This window comes from Electrophorus electricus, chromosome 26 (genome assembly GCF_013358815.1).
Source record: "Electrophorus electricus isolate fEleEle1 chromosome 26, fEleEle1.pri, whole genome shotgun sequence".
NCBI lineage: Eukaryota > Metazoa > Chordata > Actinopteri > Gymnotiformes > Gymnotidae > Electrophorus > Electrophorus electricus.
The window spans coordinates 4,255,510-4,277,782 of record NC_049560.1 but is presented as its reverse complement, the minus strand read 5'-3'; the positions used below and the strand labels follow the sequence as shown (position 1 = coordinate 4,277,782).

Below are 22,273 nucleotides of genomic sequence, written 5' to 3'. Positions count from 1 at the left end.
CATAATTCCTTCACTATAGATTGTCTTATGGCTAAGGGGCAAACCTCCAGTAAGTTAGCAGGTCTTTGGTGAAATTGAGAGCAAAGTCCTTATTATTTTCAACCTTAGCTTGCCGTGTCAGATGGCAGGTGAGTTTTGGTTCTTCGGCTTTATGCTGAGAACTCAAGGGCTGCTTTTGCGCTGCTCTGGGTGAAATAAGTCCGATGCTAAAAAAAAATATACACAACGAAGAATCGTTCGAACACACGTACACTGACCAGGGAAGCTATTTCTGAGTTCAGGAGGCCCACCACAAGCTCAGAAAAAATGAAGCCACTGATGTTGTCAAAAGCAGAAGTGAGAAGTTTCAGGAAAACAAAAAATACGTCTAATGAATGCTTTCCAAAGGTTCCTTTACTCGACGTGAAGCCTTGAGTAAGTGTATTTCCTCTGTTCAGTTTTAAACAAACACTTACAAAATGACAAGCCACAGTCAGCAGTACCTTTAGGCTGTCTCCATGACTGCTGCTCATACAAGCAATTTCCACTTTGTCCTAATGCATAATTAAAACTTGAAGAATCTTGCAGTACATGTACATAAGTTAATTTTCCTCACGAGGAATGACACAGGTTCAGTGATGAACCCTTTCTGCACTGCTCCTATTTGCCCCAACAGGCCAACAGTTATTGGCCCATCAGTAATATCAGTCATATTTTCCCAATCACATGTCTGTGGTCACGGATCATCCAGACGTGTGTATTGCAGGCGTGAACATGGCCTGTTACTCGGGGACGCTTGGCAGCATGGTGGGAGGTTGCTTGTTCTTGCATCAGATGATATGACTCTCCCTGGAGAGAAGCACTATGTGTATGTATGAGCGAGAAAGGAAACAAAATGTACTTTATATTGCTCTCCTTATTCTACTTTTAGCACCTACCATAAATATTAGTTAAGTATTTTTTTCCATTTCTTTGTTTGTAAAAAATCATATTTCATGAAATATTGTTACAAAATAAAAACTTGCAGAATTACACATTTCTTTCTGAGCATGTGTTGTCATTGTTTCAGAATAGTACTTTTGTTTTTGGTTTCCTGCAATAGCACCAGCAACAAATCAACTTAGAGACTGTTTCATCATTTTTAACTTCAGTATCTTTTACAGATATATTGAAGTATATGTTTGGTTGGAGATTGGTGAGTGAGAAACTCCCTGTTTCTCTTTTCAGATAGCTGTTTTGCCCTCAAATCTTCGTCCTTCATGCCTTCATGAGAAAATAAATTGGTTAGTGTTTTTGCGCGTAAGAGATGTGCATCCGAATTCTTTAGCCTAATCAAAAAACAACAAAACTAAGAAATAAAGGTCATGCTATTTTAGACTTTTCTCTTCAACCCAAACAAATTGTAGAAATAATTTTAACAGGTACTTTTCCCCAGAGACTACCAGTTAAGTAGTCTTATGACAGAAAATTAGAAAAGTGACGTGTGCACGGTTTTTTTTTTTTTTTTGGGTCTTAAACCTTTGTTGTAACCTTTTGACCGTAATGTTTGTTTTTTTTGTTTGTTTTTCAGACGTAACCTTCTCGTAGTTTTACTGCCTTGAGCTATGGAAATTCAGTATAAAACATGTTTTTCTTAAACTACCACTCTGCGTCTTTAAAAAAAAACCCCACTTTTTAAAAAGCCATACGAAACCTCGCCGCGCCAGCGTAACGGCTCGGCGCGGCGTCATTCATTCTGTGGAACAGGCAAAGTCAAACCGAAAAGCGAGGATGGAAAGCCGAGGCGGGACCGCGCTGTCGCCAGCCAATGGCGCAGCGCCGTTCGCTTTATGCTAATTCGACGCTACTGTATCAACAGCTGGAGATGAACTGTGAAACGGGTCGTGCTTAAATCACTCGGCGGCTTGATGGTGATACTGACGGCGGCGATTACACGCACAGCTGACGGCCCTTTAAACGCCAACGTTTGGTATTTTAAATCAGGTAAGATTCAAACTTTATCACTAGAAATTAGATCACTGAACGTGATATGTCTTTTTTTTTTCCTTTTGAAGTAGTTCACACGTCCATTTCGTTGCCATGCAAGCTTACCATAGCACATTGTTATTTAACATCTACGTATCTACAGACTTATTTATATGTATTTCTGCAAGCATTTATTTAAGAAGCTCTGTAAATGAGTGTCTGCTAAATGCTGTAAATATAAATATTAATGTAAGCAGACTGTAGACGGTGTGCATAACCCAACTAATAGTTTATTATGTAAATTGCTCAAAATACTTGTGTTTAACTTTCAGAAGACCCAAACTACCCCAATTTCTGTCCATTTGGAGATTGTTATAATTTAGTCAACACTCTGGGCAAAAAAAATAAAAAAAAAGCATTACAAGGAAAACATGAGAAAAGACAATAAAGGTTTAGAGTAGATGTTATCACCTGCTAGAGGACAAAGCACCTTGGTGAAGATAATCACCTGTCAGACTCTGTAGTGCAGAGTGGCTGTCACTTATACACCAGGGCACAGATCAACTCCACCATATGGAGACTTGTTTCCTGGCTGATGACAGTAATGCTGACCCAAAACATTACTATTGCTGAGATAAACCACCAAAGACATTAACAAGTAATATTGTGAAATCTAATTTTGTAAGTTGTTCAGGTAATATTTAGACTGAGAGGTCAGTGGTCTATGGCGACCTGTAGTTTTAACATCCACCCAGTTAGGTGGTGCATACTGCATCTGTTGTCCCATATTAGATTGGATGTAAACAAAAATATTAGGTATTGCAATATCCTTCTTTTAAAAATCTGTGCTTGTACATTCATTTTTATAGAATTTTGGAAATAAATTAATATAAAACAAAAGACTTTATTTATGCTCTGTGAGCCCACTATACAATAAATAACTTTATGAATCTTTGATGATGCTTAGAGAAAACAATTTTTGCAGATTGTCTTCTATTACATAGCACTGATCTTATGTAGATGGACAGACTGGGATGACTCAGTTATCTCAATGGCAGCACTATTTGAAACATTTCAGGTCAAAGCTTTGCAGTCATTCTATTTGTGCGTGTTGTTCTGCAGATTATGTATCGACCAAAAAGCAGTGTACTTATTCAGTCATAGAGAGTAATTTCTTTCTTGGGCTTCGAGTCTGGGCTGCTTCAAGTGCTATGTCCATTGTGCTGCTGTCTGCAAAGACTTACATTTAACGTTGAACCTTTAACACTGAACATGTACATGTACAAACAAAAGTGGAGTTCATCTTTATGGAGCTTTGTTAAGAAAGATGCCTGATACATGTAAGGCCAGAATGTGTAATGATTTAGCTCTCTGGCTGCCTGTGACCCTTGTCAGGAGCTAGTCTTTTTCTCCCTCTTCAACACTGCGGCTCTTTCATAGACTGTCTCACTTGGCCTTAACTTTGAATCAGCACTGTGGAAGTATGTCTCTTCATATGCAAATTGGAGTCTTTCTTTCTATTTTTGGCCAAACTTAAGTTTCTTATCTCAATAGTGCCTCCAAGGAGCAGGCGTGTAGTTCAGGCGTGCAAATCATTATTTAATATCATCTTTATGCTATCTAGCAAAATTTTGCATCAGAAATGTCTAAGACATTATCTAAAATATGCGTGTCTATGCCCTTGTAAAATGTTGAACCATATACAAGACCTTCACATATCTGTGTGTAACTGAAGCCTCCTGTAATTCTGGTCAGCATCTACCACTTCCTAAATCACATTCTAGGTAAACAATTATTTATCATCACAGCAGCTACAACAGTTTTACTGGAAGCCCTCTGAGGTGACTTCTGTTGTAGGTCAGTCATTTTTTGGCTGCAGCAGCCTTGACTGCTCATGATGAAACTGTTTGTTTTTGCTGCTGAGGCAGTGTTGTTCCTATGAGGGTCCCAGCAATTAGTCTTCTCTGGTCCCAACGGGAGAGAGCACTGGAGTGCTGAGGTTCCACTGTGCTTTTGAGCATTCTTTTCCACTGCCTGGCCTCTGGGAGGCTTTCATAGGCAGCTGTGCTGGTTAAGGCCTGGAGATAGGAGCTAAGCTGAAGTACAATAGTTGCATGACACATGGCCTACGAGATGCTCTGCTGTGGCGATGCCGAGTGTTGTGATCGAGGATTTCAAACTGTTTTCATTAACCTTTTCCACAAATGTTTGCAAAATCTTGGATTCGCAAAATCTTGTTCTGTACAAGAAACCCACCACAACTCTTAGTGAAACTTGCATACAATAGCCATACAATTGGCCTCATAGATGTTATGGTGATTACTGTTACCCAATACCAATGCCAACAATTTAATCCAAGTTATAATATCAAAATAGATAGTATAATATTTAATATTTATATTTTAAAATTTATATATTTTAGCCAAGCTAGAATTTTTCTGACACATTTGGTGTTCTTTAACCAAAAAGGGGCTTCGGGTATAAAGGGAATTTGTCAAAACGCAGCTGATGATGGTTCCATCAATTAGTATGTCAAACTATTCTAATAATTACATTTATATTCATAATAATAATATTTATTAATAGTAATGTTTCCCAGAATGTCTGTTCATGTAATTTATTTTAGCGCTGTGGCTAAGCAAAATGCATTTAAAGGATTGCTTATAAACCCACTATAGCTGGTCTGAAAACAAATCTGACTCCTAAACTAATGTTAAAGGATTAAACATTACAGCTCTGATATTTCTGTGTCTAACTCATATATCAATCCATGTAATAAGTTTCTTGTACAAGATTATAGCCTTTTCATTTTTTCAGTGCATTAAAATTATGAGGAACTTTAGGGTTTAAACATAGCGACAGATGTGGAAGGCTGTGATAGAGATCTCTGGTCACAAAGACCACTTCCTTACATTTCTATTTGTATCTGCACAGACCAACTGTCCGGCTCAAACACATGGTCACCTGTGGATTTAGTAGGTGTGCATTTTCAAGTCCTGCATGGCTCTAGCTAACGTCTCCTTTATAAGGTAATAATGGCCTGAGATATGGATTCCTTTAGATTCCTCATGGGCCCGGGTTCCAGGAGGGGACGAGAGGGCAGCGGGCACCACTGGGTCATGGGAACCATGGCACCGTATCCGCTCTCCATTGGGTTAGATGGTCTAAAAATAGGTGAGGTCAAACATGTCTGGGGGGTTGGGGGTGGGAGTTCCCTTAGGTTTTTGCATCAGTAGACAGCTTCTTTCTATAGGGCAGTTTCAGGCACAGTGTCCTCTGTGGGGAGAGACGTAGCAGTTAACACTACGCACTGCTTTTTAAAAGTGGTCCAAAATGAAGTTGGCAGTGACGCTCTGGTCTTATGATATTCCCCTGAATATGTAAGAGGAACTTGTTTACTAGTGTAATTTTAGAGATCATGTTAAGTTGGGAAATATTAGCTCCGTGGTCCAAATTTTGAATACATCCAAGAATAAATGTTTGTTATTCATTTAGACACTATTCATGCTATTAGCGAGAGAGAGAGAGAGAGAGAGAGAGAGAGAGAGAGAGAGAGAGAGAGAGAGAGAGAGAGAGAGCGAGCGAGCGAGCGAGCTGTCTCAACTACACTTTAAATGCTTCATTATACAGTCAGCTGATGCCTTTTCTGGCATGCTCTACCTGACGAGCCTACACTTATATTCCCCTTCAGACCCACTGTTTGTGCACACAGCGCTCGTGGGAGAACAGGGGGTGGATGGGACCAGTACCCACACTTAGACCTATTATTTTAACCATGGCTGTAGCTAATTCCACCTTTAAATGGAGATGCCATATTTTTAACTCATGCCCAGTGGAAATGCTCACACTTACCCTGGGGCAATTCAGACTGTGGGGGCGTTAGCCCGCACTAACATTAGCCCCTGCTGCCTCCCAGGGGTATAAATAAACACCCATTCATAGTGGGGGGTTGATGAGACCAATTGCATCATGACAAAACATACCATTTCCCATCAAATTTGTTATGTTATGTTGGCTTGTGTCACAGTTGACCCAGAGAAAGGCTTACATAAGCAACACTGAAGTAATATTGAGCTTTTCAAAGTTTTTCGTTTTTATACGGCTATCTCTATTACAAAACAGGACTACTGATTCATGAAAATGTTTTGCTGTATTAAAATGTATTTGAAATGATTTGAAATGTACTGTGTATACTGGATTACTATGATCTTTAATATCTTGGATTTAATATTTCAATATATTAGCATTTGAATTGAGCTTTACTTTTTCTTTACATAATTATTTGTATGAAGAGCTGAAGGCACAACATCATGGGACGAAAGAAAATACAGATCTCCCGTATTCTTGACCAGCGAAATCGTCAGGTACAATTCTGTTCCTTTTCTTCTTAAGGGTACTAATTGACAGGTGATTGACAGTGGCAGAGGAACCCCCTGCCGTCTTCCTATGGCAGTCAGCTGGGGCTCTGGAGATGCATATCACTGGGAGATCTTAGTAAATTGGGAGTCCACACTGGTAGGGGAATGTGCTGGTTCTTTGTTCCCATCCTAGAAACATAATACATAACACACCTTCAGGTTTTCCTGCTTTAACACATTCAGATCATTAAGTAATTACTGATGACCTAAATCAGGACTATTTGTCAGAGCAAAGAAGCAACAAAACTGCAACACAGATTGGATTTACCAGACACGTTTGTTAACAGATCCCCTGCTCGGGGGTTTCTGACATTTACAGGACCTTACTGGTACATATACATGATTTTTAAGATCATCTTAATAATTAGAAGGAGTGAACTATTTATTTGTATTGTACTATGACATTTGAGGAAACTCACTGATAAATGATTTGACCAAAGTTCAAACGTGAACCCTGAGATCTGGTGTGGCTCCACCTCGGGAGGCCAGAAAGGTTAGCCCTGACCAGCGCAGAGTCAAGTCTCCTGTCCTCTCTCACAGGGCCCCTTAAATAGTGGCCGGTGGTTTCTCCTTTTATTTTTTTAGGTGACGTTCACCAAGCGCAAGTTCGGCCTGATGAAGAAGGCCTACGAGCTGAGCGTGCTGTGCGACTGCGAGATCGCCCTCATCATCTTCAACAGCACCAACCGCCTCTTCCAGTACGCCAGCACCGACATGGACAAGGTGCTGCTCAAGTACACCGAGTACAGCGAGCCGCACGAGAGCAGGACCAACTCCGACATCCTGGAGGTACACGCCTCCTGCACCTCTCCACTCTCCCAGAACATCCTTACCATGGCTACCACACTCATATGACTAGTCCAGAGAGGTAACAGACGAATCGGTAGAACTAAAGTTTCATCTATAGCCTACTGCACAGTCTGATTATGAGAGATACAAAATTGTGTCTGAGTGATCTGAGTTTATGGGTATGTAATTGCTAAATAAATACATTTGTTAATGCCAATACTCACGACAAGTATCAGTGTTCAAGGTACTATTTATACATATGTATAACGTGTATAATGTTATAGTATGAGTTGAGAGAATATATAACGTGTTTAAAAATGTTCTGTATACTTGTTTTTTTTTTCTCTTTCTCTCTCTCCATCTCACTCTCCTTGTCTGTCTGTCTCTTCCTCTGTCACTGTCTCACTCTTCCACTGGTGTTCGCTTGCGTCTGCAGACTCTACGCAGGAAAGGGCTGGGCCTGGAAGCTTCTGAGGTCGATCATGAAGACAGTATGCAGATAGACCCAGAGAAGTACCTACCCAGTGAGGGCATGGACCTCTCTGTCAGCCGGCAACGTTACTATGTCAGTATATGTCTGACATGTCCCAGATTCTCCTCTAAGACCAGTGGGGTTACCAACAGCCTGGTCTGAAATTCTCTTCTGAGAGTTGGCTGTGTCCAAATAAATGATGTGGTTACCTTATCTTATAATAACTTCCCTTTCACTGTGTTTGATTATTTAGTTCATGGACATTTAGCCCAACACAAATCTGAAACAAATATTATTCAGTAGTAGGAACATTGTTTTTAAACCTAAATCTTTGTATTTAAATAACAGCAAAACACAAATATATAGATGGCTTTTTTAAATCACACATTTGTTCTGTGTGGATGGAAAAGTGATGCGCTGTACAGAGAAATTAATTTCCTTGGGTTTGTAACATGATTTCACGGGTGCCCTGCACAAAGGCTGCACGGTGCCTGGGTGGTGCTGGCCTATCTACATGGGCTTACTTACACCAGCTTCCCTTTGCCCCCAGAATCCCTCTCTGCACCCTGCGGAGGCTCCTGTCCTGGCTGGCTCTGAGAATGGCTACGTCAGCGTTTCCAACCCCGGCCTGGGGGTGAACCGCCCGCCACCTTTCAAAACACTGAGCTCCAGGCCTGGCAACGCTGTCCCCACTGGACCCAACTCACATGCCACGCTCATGGGCTCGCATGCAGGTATGAAGGCAGGTTCCATCTATTTCATTTTAAGGCTTTATTGATGGTTAGTAGTTAAAAAACAGCGTGAAAACAGCGTACTCAGTCATTTAGGCACAGATTTACAGTTTATCTGCAGTACATTCTGTTGAAACATTTGAAATCCTTTACATTTATTTTTTGGTATTTCTGACAAGCTTAAATTAAAACACTGTGTCTACAAGGTGGGGTATTGGAACTCATTCTATGAGTAACCTAGAGTGTTTTGGTGCAATGCCCACAGGAAGCTCTGGTATATGAAACAGCATCCCTTCACACACACCCCCCACACACATACATGCATTCACAGTCACATGTGAAGCAGCGGCTGAAGGAAGATCTGTGGTTTCTGAGCAAACAATTGCACCTGCTGGACATGTTGAGAGCGACTTCAGTGTCAGCCCCTACATTGCTATTAGCGGTAATACACAGGAATCTGAGTAAAAACAGCAAACCAGAACATGTGGTCAGACTCCAGGTCTCAGCACTAACTTATGTGCTATGTTTGAAATGTGGTTAGCAATATTTTTATTCCATTTGCCTGACGCTTTAATCCAAAGCGACTCACAATTTTGACTGAGTACAACTTGAGCAATTGAGGCTTTAAGGGTCTTGTGCAGGGGCCCAGCAGTGGCAACTTTGGGGTTTAAACCAGCAACCTTCTGATTACAAGTCAAGTACCTTAACCACTGAGCTACCACTGCCCTAGAGTGTTGAAAGCAACTGGACCTATGCCAGAGCTGTGCACTCAAAATGAATTTACATTCATTAAAATAATACATTTATTATACATAAAGTTAATGTGACAATATCTAAGGCCATGGCATATAGGGTATAACTGACACATAGACAGATGTCACATGTAGATACTGATCAAAACTTCAGCTGGAAAAAGCTGCTTCTTTCAGAGAGAGAGAGAGAGAGAGAGAGAGAGAGAGAGAGAGAGAAATTGAGAGAGAGGATGAATAAAAGTGAAAAAGAATTTCACCCACATCTTGTTTTCACTTCCCGTATGTCGGTGAAGGTATTGGCTACTCGATGTTCTCGCATGGCAACCTGAGCAGAACACTGGAAATGAAAACTCCGCCTCCCCTAAGTCTGGCCAGTGAGGGTCGACGTGTTGAGCCTCACCCAGGACAGGGTGGAACCCGTGGCAATCTGACTAATGCTGTGAGAGATTCTATAACATAGTCACTGTTCATCCCATGGGCATTCATTAATGAGTAATCTTGTTTTAGCACTTAGAAAATAAGTAGATGAAGGGTTAATTAAATGGATAATAATTGACAAATGTAAGTGGAAATATGTAAATAATAATATTTTTAGGGATAATTTGCAGATCAATCCCACATCTCAGTGTAGAACCTGTTTCTTCTTCTTGCCTGCTTAGACCAATTTTATCTGTTTTTAAAACATAACAATTTTGACTTTGTGAATTAACTCTTAATGAACAATAAAAGAAGTTGTTGCTCATAGCTGTGTGTCTACCAAATTAGGCTCTTAGGATGTGATTAGGCAGCAAGGACTTAAAACTTGATTAGATTACAGTAGTCTTAGTAATGCCACCTAAATATTGCATATGCTGAATTACTGACCGTTATCCTCACGCTGCCCGTTTTCCTCTGTGATTTAGAGAGCCCTGTATCAGAGTGTGCACTCTGGTGGCCACATGATGGCCATGGGAAAGCCGGGCTTACTGGCTCACACCCTAGGGAATTATGGATCCTCAGGTAATTACCTGACTGTGTCCAATTCTTTGCCCACTGTTACTGAATTCTAAAAAGCTAACAAGCTTAATGGTAATGGCCCATTGATCTCACTGCCTGCAGAGTACTGCCATCCTGGGTACACGATGGGTTTTCAGCGTAGCTGGCAGCCTCTCACACACCAGGAGCAGCAGCAAACAGTGATCACCCCAGGGTGAGAGAACCTCTTTTCTTGATTTATTTATACATTTATTGGATGGAGGGATAGAGGCTGTATAATTTGTGCCTGTAAGAGTATACATTCACTCTATTTTGAACAATTCTGTTTCTCGTGTAATCGCTTTGGATATACTTCTCTGGTAAGAAGGCATGCTACATTGTGGCTTTTGTCTCCGTGTACAGGATCTCATCAGGTGGAGGTTGCTCTTACCAATGTCAAGGCTCCTCAGCCTCCACGCCACCTCATTCTTCCCTCACCCTGAGTATCAAATCAGAGCGCACCTCACCTGACCACATACGCTCCCCGGCCACGCCCCCTACTCGTCACACCGCACATTCACCAATGGGTGGCCCCGAATTTACAAACAGGCCCCCTCCAGAACCGTATGACGTTATGGACAGGGAAGATGTGCTGAGAGGGGGTTACACAGCTCCCCACAGCACGGCGAGAAGCTCTGGGGAAGAGAAGGGTGACCTGCCTCTGAAGCAGTTGGAGATTAGTGACGGGTGGCCGAGATAACTGGCAGTCCTGGCTGCGTGGCTTCTTACAGCTCTCCATACACTAGCCCAACGGCAACCAGTTTGATTCGTGTCTCTTAAAAGGGCCGAAGACCTTTTTGTTCACAGTGTCTCTCAGTTTGTGTGAGGAAACGTCAAAGCTGCATTAAACCAGTTATGTTGACATAGTAATGATTTTCTTGTTTTAAATTTGAGTTAATATTCAACAGTGTTTCCTGTTTGGAAAAGCTTCTTTTTCTGTAGCTTACCTTCAAACTTTCCTGCCTTCAGCCTTTGAACTTGAGTGCCCTGGACACTTTTATTTGATATTCAGATCTAAAAGACAAGAGCCACCTTCGTGGACGCAATTATCTACCAACCTCCTCACTGAAATTCAACCCCAAGCTGGAAATCACTGTAAATGGCAAAGGTTGCCGCATGGCAGTGTGTAATAACGTACTTCTCCTTATCTTACTCTCAGCAACACCACTTAATCTTTCAGCAGTTCAGGATTCCTGGTTCATTTTGAAAACAACTGATTTTCTAAAAATGAGAAACTCTCTCAGGGACCCCACGCAGCTTTTTAACCAGTCTCTACTTCAGCTATACGTGACACAGGCACCATGAAGATATGCAACAAAGAGCTATAGCACTATTTTTTGTTGATTTCGGAGCATAGTTTTCTTGAATTCTACCAAAAAAAAAAAAAAAAAAAAAAAAAAAAAAATTGGCTTGTGCAATGAGTTAATAATTGACATTATAGGCTGCATTCTGCTCCTGTTATCTATTTTGAATTCTATTTTATATGTACATATATTTTACAAATGAACTTCAACTGCATTTTGTAGCTGCTCTGTAACTATGCACTGATCTTTTTATGTGTGTGGCGTTTTTTCTTGGATTTTTTTGGAACTATGATATAAGCGCACTGTTTTGTGGACTGTTTGCACAAAAGCTATTATTTGCATACCATTTCTGTCTTCTGTGCCAATCGTTTAGCATATCTAACATCTATTTGTGTTTTCGGTCCATTTGTCATGTGGACGGAATTTACGGCGCTCTTCTCGCCCGTGGAGGCTGACGGCACATTCCCACTTTGTCCAGAAGAGGTCAGCATATGACACACTATTGTCTGCTCCAAGCCCATGGCACACTGCCACTGATTCCTTGTGTGAACCATTTCCATTTTTGTAAAAGATTAAAGTTTTGCTTATTTATTCGTTTGGTGCGCCCGTCGCCTTGCTTGCCAGTTCTCTGCATTAACACCCGAGCTATTTTCGAAGCGGCTGCGTTCAATGCTATAAAGAGAGACAGAACACGAACAGCAGAAGTAACCAACTGCGTATCAGCTATTTCCAGCCGAGGAAGACGCGTTGCGTTCGAGTGGTGACAGTTCTAAAGCAGTCGGCAGGTTTTAAACTGATCAGTGTCCGCCCACTGAGTCCATTTGAAACAGGCATACTGTGGAGAATCTGATTCAGTACACGTCGGGAATGACGCGTCAGAGATTACATGGCTTTTAATACCACTGCACCATGAGCGAGGATAAAAAAAATAAAAATAAATAAAAAACACGCCCCATAAAAGCCTGAAAAAGAATGCAGTCGCGGTAGATCCCGCCTAGAGCCTCGAACTGAGCCTTAGGCAGAGTGATGTCTTTCACAGATTTCCACACACTGTCAAATCTGTAACTTTCAACTGTCGTCAAACTACCATATTGTGATTGGAATCAGCATGACAACATGACACACTCCACACACAACCGCGTGAAACGTAGTCACCCAAAAACAATACATTTTTGGCAGCTCAACTGTACAACACACCCAACCATGAGCTTCAGAATCCAGGAACCAGTAAGAAGTCACCCCTACTGTCATTTAACCCCCCACCCAATTCCTTCAACCAGGAGGTAGCGTGCGGGGTGGGTGTGGGGTGCACGAGGGGTCACGTCTGGGCAGGTCCCCAAGGGCCGACAATTCGTCTGCGGGGGCCGTGGTCTCAATAGGCCTCGGTCTGGTCCCTATAGCAACAGCTCTGGCTGCAGCAGAGCAGAGCTTGGGCCTCCTACCAGATGCTCGTAATGAATGTGATTATATAGACGTGTCAACCCTGACGCCTTCCGCTTCATCACACCACACACAGTCAGACACATCACACACTGATGGGGGAAGGAGGTTCCGTCGGGTAGAACTAGTTCAAGCGTCTGTTCTACTAATTCTCGCACAAACAGAAGATCAGCCAAAAATAATTATTCCATGCTCATTGATACTGATTTGTAAAAATGTAATTACAAATGCATCCTTAAATACATATTTCCTAGAACAGGGAAGATGACAAACATCAAACAACATTCTTTTGAGCAGAAGTCAAACTGAAACAGGTAAACAGCTACCAAACGCATGAGTCAAAGTCCCCACTCCTCTTCCAGTGTTTAAACTAGTCCAAGTGATCGACATGACACGAGCCAGCTAATAAAAAGCTCAGACATGTGAGCATCTGACCCTCCACGGAGTCCAATCTGTTTCTGTGTGGAAGTCAGATATCATGCCACATAAATCATGTCGTTTTTCCAGACAAATGGCCTGCAGGCCTGGACTGGGCAGACGCAGCGCGCAGAGATCAGCATGCTGCACCACAGCAGTGCCGGTACTGCCACAACAACAGCGTAGCACTGCTGACGAGCAATAGCAGGGATCAGGCAGACACTGGAACTTTGGAACCATGTACTTGTGCATCTCTCCTGGTCACGAGACAGCAGGGTTACACGTGACGGGAATGAGAAACGCGATGGCACACTACACTCAACACAGAAATCACACAGCTCACGCTGAAGTGTGAATTATGGGTTCAAGTCTTGTAATGGGGCTTTACGAAAAACTTCATGACTTATGTTCTATACTATAAAATGCAGCATGCATCTATGCAATATATTTTCTGTTTCCTTTTCTCTTTGTAAATTGTTACTGGGTGAAAAGAAAGCAATGTTGAAATGCAAGCACTTCTGAGGCATTCTGGATTTTAATGAAACAGTCTCACCATACATTTCAGTCAGTTTAAAAATAGTGCAACATTCTTAAACAATTTGTCACACTGCAAAAATCTACTTGTTCTGAATTTGTGTGTGTAATTGGTCAGTGGCACAGGACAACTAAACACATCAGAAATATTTAGAAGCAGAGCACTTCTGGCGCACTGCCACCACACCCGTTAATATAATTACAGGTACAGCTTGGCAGTGAAAACACACCATGAAAAAAAAAGGGTTTTAATTTGCATTGGAAGAAAAATTTAGGAGTGACTAAACATAACTGCATCTAGTTTTGTAGGCTTCACTGTGTTGTTGTTTTTTTTTTTTTTAAGCTACAGTATTAAAAGTAAGCCTTTGATCGTTTGGGCCATACTGGTAGTGGAAATTCAGTTCCTGACTTCACATCCCTGAGTTACCAAGCACTTACCATCATAAGACGTCACCATCAGCCTGATGAAGGTGAGGAATATTCTAAATTAAAGCTTCTTGATCTGTAGTACAAGGATTTGATTTTGTAGTATAAGATTTTTTTTCAGGACATGATTTTAAAATGCTTCAACAGGAAAAGGATTATTTAAAAAATACAAATATAATAAACCCTTTCTCCTGCGGTTTCTGTATATGATTTAAGGTTGCTTGCATAAATTCAATCACACATCTCTTCCATGTAAGGGTACAAAAATTAAAATAAAACTCGTGGTAACAGACAAGTAGCCACATTTTAACATTCCCTCTGACTTAGACTAAAAACACCACCACCTCCTGACAAGATCAAGCAGTCAGAGTCGATCTTGAGTGGCCATAAATGACACCAGCCTGCTGTGCACTGGCGCGTCAGAGCTGACAGCCCAGCCGCATATGTGCGCCGGGCAACAGTACACCAAGCCATCACTGGGGGGCGCTCCTCAGCTATGCATGAGGTACTGGTGGAAGTAGATGCCAAACATGCTGCTAAGGAGCTGGCAGGCGGCCACCCACCAGGTGAGGAAGGCGAACAGCCCTCTGAAGAAGAGTGGAGTGAGGACCGCACGCAAGGCGGTGAAGGCCTCAGACAAGTGGGCCACGGTAGCCTGAACATCCTCCTCCATATCCTCTAGGTCGTCCTTGTCCACTAGTGCAGGGGGCGGTGGAGGTGCGGTAGGGAGGACTGGTGCAGGGGTGAAGCGGGGAGTCTCGGCGCCCAGCCCCCAAGAATAGTCACCTGGGCACAGGAGAGGCCGATTCAGGCAGAGGCAGGCGCGCAAGTGGCGCTCACTTGAACTGCTTTACAAAGTGGCACAAGCTTGACCCTAAAGATGGCCAGTGACTGTGACCTTAATCACTGCTACAGTTTTAAAAAACACTTTGGTCATAGGTGATATTCAAAACCTTTGATAAACAAGGCCCAAAGGCCAGTTTGACAGGAAGATAAGGCAGGTCTGAAAAAAGATGCTGTGTAATAAATGCATGGCTGCATGAGTTCAGCAGACATTTTCCCCAGAAGTACAGAAGCTGCAGAGACTTTAAAAGCACTTTTTTTCATTTCTAGAGGTTAACAGGGGTTTGCATCCATCCTGGACTGTCCGGAACTCAACACTCACTTCATCACCATGGCTCAGATTGGTCTTTACTTGGTTCCTCAAGCTATCTCCAAAACAAGGTTACTTTATCCCATGAAAACACATTCTTAAAATAGCAACATAACATGCAGTAGTGGCAACCAGTGCAGATAACTGAGGGTCTTTGAATCAATGATATATCATACCTAAAGCCTTGAGGGCCAGGGTGGAGAAGAGCACTAGAAAAACAGGAATGAGGTACTGTAGTGTGACTACAGTCAGATAGCAGTACACACGAGTCACCTGCAGAAACAGAGGAAGTTAGAAAATAACAGACCAAACTGAGGGCTCGTACCAAAACTGTGCCTTTCTAAATTTCCAGAAGTTCTTACAAAGAAAAATACTATGAAGTGCAATCACATTGGCAAATATTTCAATGCTTAAAATATTAACCTTTGCAAACTAAAAACCTGGTAAATGAGGAAAAAGTGAAAAACTTTTATGAATTCCAGGTAATACAAAGTCATATGTATTCATAAAATAAGCCTGACAGCTGAATCACAGACATGTAGGACAACTGAAAAGCAAAAGGCACGGTCTGAATCATACAGGTCTGGAGGTGCATTTTATCTTTGTGAAACTGTCCGTTACACAGACAGGACGACAAATAATTCTGATTTAACACTTGTTTCAGAGTGATGATTTAGTTAGTATCAGTGTACCCACATTTCCTGACCAAGTACATAAACGTCTTGCCTTTCGTTGGATGTCGATAGCAGCAATACGCCCCGCCTCTTTCTTCATCTGCTCCACCCACTTGGAAGCGAGGTTGAGATAGGCCTGCAGGTGGTGGTGGGTGAGCAGCAGCCTCAACGCACACAACCCCACAATCACCCACAGCCGCATGGACTCAAATGCAGAACTGGAGAGCCTGAATAAAACACACACAGGGGGGACTGCAGTGTACCGCTAAGGTGGGCAGAGCACTGAGTCAGTGTAGGCTGTACCGCTGAGGTGGGCGGAGCACTGAGTCAGTGTAGGCTGTACCGCTGAGGTGGGCGGAGCACTGAGTCAGTGTAGGCTGTACCGCTGAGGTGGGCGGAGCACTGAGTCAGTGTAGGCTGTACCGCTGAGGTGGGCGGAGCACTGAGTCAGTGTAGGCTGTACCGCTGAGGTGGGCGGAGCACGGAGTCAGTGTGAGCTGTACCGCTGAGGTGGGCGGAGCACGGAGTCAGTGTGAGCTGTACCGCTGAGGTGGGCGGAGCACGGAATCAGTGTAGGCTGTACCGCTGAGGTGGGCGGAGCACTGAGTCAGTGTAGGCTGTACCGCTGAGGTGGGCGGAGCACTGAGTCAGTGTAGGCTGTACCGCTGAGGTGGGCGGAGCACTGAGTCAGTGTAGGCTGTACCGCTGAGGTGGGCGGAGCACTGAGTCAGTGTAGGCTGCACCGCTGAGGTGGGCGGAGCAGAGTCAGTGTAGGCTGTACCGCTGAGGTGGGCGGAGCACTGAGTCAGTGTAGGCTGTACCACTGAGGTGGGCGGAGCACGGAGTCAGTGTGAGCTGTACCGCTGAGGTGGGCGGAGCACGGAGTCAGTGTGAGCTGTACCGCTGAGGTGGGCGGAGCACGGAGTCAGTGTGAGCTGTACCGCTGAGGTGGGCGGAGCACGGAGTCAGTGTGAGCTGTACCGCTGAGGTGGGCGGAGCACGGAGTCAGTGTGAGCTGTACCGCTGAGGTGGGCGGAGCACGGAGTCAGTGTGAGCTGTACCGCTGAGGTGGGCGGAGCACGGAATCAGTGTGAGCTGTACCGCAGAGGTGGGCGGAGCACTGAGTCAGTGTGAGCTGTACCGCTGAGGTGGGCGGAGCACGGAATCAGTGTGAGCTGTACCGCTGAGGTGGGCGGAGCACTGAGTCAGTGTGAGCTGTACCGCTGAGGTGGGCGGAGCACTGAGTCAGTGTGAGCTGTACCGCTGAGGTGGGCGGAGCACTGAGTCAGTGTAGACCAACAGCGTCACTACCTGGATGGCTTTAATTTGGACCACAGCGAGTGGGATCTAATCAGTGTGGTGAACACTAGCGCAGGGAGGGTTGCCTCATGATTATGGGTCAGGGCTACAACTTCAAAAGTTTTAAAGATAAAAACATAAAATGACAATAGAAATATCACTAACAATATAATTGGTTTGAAAAAAGTTGGTCACGGCCATACATCAATATGAAACATATCGGATGGTAACTGTTGGGGTACAACGTTCTGCTTGATCTGACCAGGAACCCCATTTTGCATTTCATCAGTGATCTAGACAAGGATGTTGGTGCATGTGATCTAGGAAGCATCTATGTTTACAGTGAATTAATGAGTTGTACAGTTATTTCTACTGGCTCTCATCTTGGTAGTGGTGGAGGCAGGGGATGTATTTAAACCTCAGACACAGCAACAAAAAAGCTGAAGCCCAGAAGACCAGATGTGCATTTCTGTGGCCTGTGAACATCACACTCGTGAGAAGCCATTTTCATATGTGCTATGGAAGATGGTAGCAATAGGACATAATGAAAGCCCAAATACACACTTACAATGTGACTGACTGCTTTCCCATAGGAGCATTTCCCAGGAAGTCACGGGCCAGAGGCCTGACCCACAATACAACAACAACCAGTGGAGACAGGAAACTGATGTGCAGGAGGATTCTGACGGGGAAAGAGAAAAGTATCACCATATTTACAGGCCACCATTACCTGGGCAACACTACCTGGCATAAGAGCAGGAGGCAGAGTGTCGTACTGAACGAGTCGCCGATCGGCGTTCATCTGCACGGCGTCTAAGTGTGTCTGTGCCAAGCGAAGGCCAGGGAACGCAAGCAGAGCACCAAGGACGGCACACATGGCAGCCAAGGCCAGTTTCACCCCCAGTTTGGTGAAAGGAACGCTAAGAAGTTACAAAAACAACTTAAGATAAAAACACACTGTATTGGTATTTCTATGTGTCCATGTATGTGAGAGGTACAAAAGGTTCAGGAAGTTAGATGGGACAACTCACGACCACTCAAAGCCCTGCTGCTTGGCAAACGCTTCGAAGTTTTCAAAGACACTGATGAAACCTGAAATATTAGTAATTGACTTTTAAGGCTAATGGCAATGTAACACCTGCCCCGATCGTAAAGGAACAAACCCAAGGCCGTACCAGGCTCCAGGCCGAACTCCAGATAGTCCTCCCTCACCACCAGGACCAGCATGGCAAGAAGCAGGGAGAGGAAGCCAAACGCCAGGCACACGGAGCGCTCGCCACTCTCATCAGAGCGAAAGTAGTGGCTCATCAGAGTATACAGCATCCTCCTGGGAACTGAAGTCAAGGATTACAAGACACAGGGGAAAAGTAGTGGTCTCACGACAAAAGACCAGAGTTAAAAGTCAAGGTGAGACTTTTTATTAAGCTAAAACTTTATTGTTTGTAATAAATAATGAGTCTGCATGAAAATGTATTCAGTTAAGAGTTGCTGCCTGAATGAATAGCTTATTATTCTTCCATGAACATCCCCAGATTTCTTTATAACGACAATTACATGATTGAAATGGAGATTTAAGGATACAGGCAGAAGAATACAGTCAGGACACACCAGATGGCACTAATGTTGACCTCTTTACTGGCATCCACGATGTAATAGTAGCCCTCGGTGAAGACGTAGATGCCAATCGCATAAACGGCAAAGTCAATCAACCACTGATACTCCACGAAGAAGCGCAACACTGTGCATACAAACGACACAAGCAGAGAGATCCAGGCAGGAGGCAGAAGAAGCCACAACTCGGATGATCGGTTCTTGCAAAGCTGAATGCATGCTTACCCAAAGCATCCAAAACATTCACAGGGGTGCTTTCCAAATGTAGATCAATGTCCTTTGGGACGGTAAGTGGCTTGGGCTCCCCGTGGCCATTCTGCCTCCTAGAAAAAGCTCAGGTTAGAGAGGGCATGGCTGACAGCAAGGCAGTTGCCCACGTCTAGCCATCAGCCGCACTGAACGAGCCTCTACAAAGCAGCTCATACCTGTCTCTCCTGCTGGTCTTACTGGGCATCTGTTTGCCTGCCAGAGCACAGAGCTCTCCCTCAGAAGGGTGTTTGAACCTTAAGAGCCTGAAAGAAAGAGAATTTTTTTAAAAATTAAAAAAATTCAACAGTGTTACTGATGAAAGCACTTTGAATAAGGCTTGTTCATAAAGCTGACACTCACCTGCCACTGCATAACAGCCAGCGAGCAAAGGAGTAATGTGGAGCCATTTTCTGCATTATGCTGACGGCCAGCAAGCTGACTACCAACTGCACTCCCATCAGCGCCTACACGAGAGAGGCTTTTGATTTACTGGAGAATGTGTGGCAATGTGTGAATGATACGGATTGTTAACACTCAGGAACTTCTAATGTGCATGTATATTGGCACCGTCTAACATGTTTTGTTTTTTTCTTGGCTATGAATAGTTGGTTAGCTAAAAGTCACATCTGTAACGACCTCTCTGTGGCCGTTATTCGTTATCAGCTGTTTTAAGTGGAGGAAGCAGACAGGACTGTGCAGTCAAACTTAAAAGTAGAGACAGGTGGTGTAACTTTAGCAGAGCTAAGTGGGGGAAAGTGAAGAACTAAGCGCTCGGCTATTGCTAGCAACGATAGCCAAATGATTATGCTCGCTAGCTATGTTTGTGTTATGAAGAATAAGGATTTCGGCCAACAAAGATATTCAAGCCGATTCGGCAGTGAATTTGGTTGGCTACTATTAGGAATGTAGATAGATAGATAGATAGATAGATAGATAGATAGATAGATAGATAGATAGATAGACAACTAGTTTTATCGCCAACTTTTAGCTTTATCGATAGTTTTATCGCCAATTTATAATATAGAAACATGGAATATAACTAGTTGACCAAGTTATTCACCCAATTAGCTAGAAAGGTGCGTTCGGTAAAACGTTCGCTATCCTCGCTAACTTGCAGCATAGCATACTAGCTAGCATAGCATAATCAGCGATGTTAAGAGCGAGACAATTTCTCCAACGGCATGAAAACCAAAAACTATCGAACTAGAAAGAGAATGCATCAGTAACATTTCGCTGGAGAGGAACTCACCATTGTAGGTCGTGTGTTTTAATCTGTCAGCGTGGCCCCACATACGCGCCTACACTCGTGGTGCTCGAACAGCTGAAGGAGAATTTTGAACGACACTTGTGACCTGCGCGTTCCCCGGGCTGGAGGGCGGAGAACCGCATGAGCTGTGAGATCCGATTGGTCCAAGGGCGCACACCAATGGTTTGATTGGCTTACAAAAAAACAGTGACGTGCCCGAGGTCAAAAATAGGGCCGCACAGCTCGAGTAATTGTGGCTACAAGGTGCAATGTCTCAGGAAGTGGGTATGTGTCTCAGGCTAAAGGCAAACAGTACGGTAGCGATGGATTCACGGCTGGTCGTTTTAAGGTTTGAGTTGTGTGAAAGTTCTTAAAATTGTCACATAGTCTTTACACCACTGCACCGTCGTCTTCTCAGTTTCAACGCGTTCACTTAAGCGATACGCCCAAACGCCTTCTACACGTTTAACCAACAATGTGACTTCGTAACTAAGCAAGAAAAAATCATACAATCTCGTTCCTCTTGCATCATATTTTCTAAGTATTCTCACGGGGCACAATGGGGAGAAAATAAAAGTGAAACAATGATGCCTGTAGCCAATTCTGCGAGTGGACATCTTTTCCTAAATTAAATCTGAATTAATTAGCTAAGTAGTCTGACTATATGTCATTTTGCCCATCCAAGACAGTGCCAATGTTGTGGGCCATTTCTGCTACATGGACCTTTAGAAAAAACTGATGTAACCCCTGCTGTTTTCAAACAACCCTATCTCTTAAAAAACACCTAAACGATATAAAACACTGCATTTCCAAAACAAATACTCTCTCTGTGCATCTCTCTGTGAACCTTTGTGGCTCCTCTTTCTTCCACAGACTTTGCTTTACAGAATCTTCCCACTGTAGCCTATATGGAGTGTACTCGGTGTAAGAAAATGTTATTTCGAAGCAGAAATCAAAGTAAGGCAGTCTGGATATGAGAGTGTGCCACAGCTGTAAAAGTAAATGTCAATCTGGAGAATTTGTAAAATATACAAACAGGGTTATTGCAGAGATTTAAATCCCCTTCTGACAGTCTTTCCATGCAGGACTGTCATTGGGCTATATCCAATATTATATAAACAAGGTCACAGATAATCACTGTTCTTAGAATAATCTCTTCATATTTCACTGGGATAACTCTAGCAAACTGCATTTGTTTAAATAAGTCTAATATCCCAGCATTGCATTAGGTCTTTTAAATACACGAGGGCTACAGTACTCCATAGTTAATGTTTTCTGTTTTGTAACACATCTGATTCAACTTTATAATGAACCAATAAGTTGAATCAGAAATGTTAGAACAACAAAGGCACTGATGTAGATTGTCTGATTAGCCAGCCATACTGGGATTGTGTAGCACTGGAGTAACTGTATCTATGGGAATGGGAATTTTACTTCAATAACTAAATGTGATAAATGAGCTCCAAAAATAACAGTTTATAATTTCTTCAGGCTACAATCATATACAAACGAATATGTGAACAGTGTACAACACTGCAAATCACATCAGCAAAGGAGTTGAATGCATGTGTGTGACATGTAGCAGAGGATTCTAAAACACTTTCTGAATATGAAACGTATCATAAAGAGGAACAGACCACTTTCTAAATGTACCAACACGTGCTGTCCTTGATTCTGCCCCAAATGGGAAACAGTCTTGCTACATAAAGGGAAACAGCACCTTTCCAATGTCCTATTTGTACCCAGTATTTATGTGGAAGCTCATGTCTGGTCTGATGTCCTCCACTGATGCACAGCACA

General features: G+C 43.2%; 2 protein-coding genes across 6 annotated transcripts; one reads left to right on the top strand and one right to left on the bottom strand.

Annotated features, from left to right (window-relative positions):
• The first annotated feature begins 1,853 nt into the window (after positions 1–1,853).
• Positions 1,854–12,017, top strand: mef2b (myocyte enhancer factor 2b). 3 transcript variants are annotated; one of them, XM_027008146.2, is made up of 10 exons: positions 1,856–1,962; positions 4,879–4,923; positions 6,237–6,308; positions 6,948–7,151; positions 7,588–7,716; positions 8,174–8,357; positions 9,400–9,545; positions 10,009–10,105; positions 10,205–10,295; positions 10,484–12,017. In XM_027008146.2, exons 3-10 carry the CDS (start codon positions 6,255–6,257, stop codon positions 10,818–10,820), a joined length of 1,242 nt encoding a protein of 413 aa, XP_026863947.2. In that variant the 5' UTR covers positions 1,856–1,962; positions 4,879–4,923; positions 6,237–6,254; the 3' UTR covers positions 10,821–12,017. The 3 variants fall into 3 exon arrangements, with proteins under 3 accessions (XP_026863945.2, XP_026863947.2, XP_026863946.2); XM_027008145.2 differs by having other exon boundaries at positions 4,879–4,973; XM_027008144.2 differs by lacking the exon at positions 4,879–4,923 and having other exon boundaries at positions 1,854–1,962.
• On the bottom strand, positions 6,324–20,583 carry tmem161a (transmembrane protein 161A). 3 transcript variants are annotated; one of them, XM_027008141.2, is made up of 13 exons: positions 20,477–20,583; positions 19,588–19,691; positions 19,404–19,490; positions 19,204–19,301; positions 18,949–19,105; positions 18,543–18,694; positions 18,399–18,459; positions 18,144–18,287; positions 17,936–18,049; positions 16,121–16,295; positions 15,571–15,667; positions 14,805–15,027; positions 6,325–6,491 (listed from the first exon to the last, which is right to left on the bottom strand). In XM_027008141.2, exons 1-13 carry the CDS (start codon positions 20,477–20,479, stop codon positions 6,398–6,400), a joined length of 1,509 nt encoding a protein of 502 aa, XP_026863942.2. In that variant the 5' UTR covers positions 20,480–20,583; the 3' UTR covers positions 6,325–6,397. The 3 variants fall into 3 exon arrangements, with proteins under 3 accessions (XP_026863944.2, XP_026863942.2, XP_026863943.2); XM_027008143.2 differs by lacking the exon at positions 19,588–19,691 and having other exon boundaries at positions 6,324–6,491; positions 20,477–20,582; XM_027008142.2 differs by lacking the exon at positions 6,325–6,491 and having other exon boundaries at positions 13,798–15,027.
• Between the last annotated feature and the right edge of the window lie 1,690 nt (positions 20,584–22,273).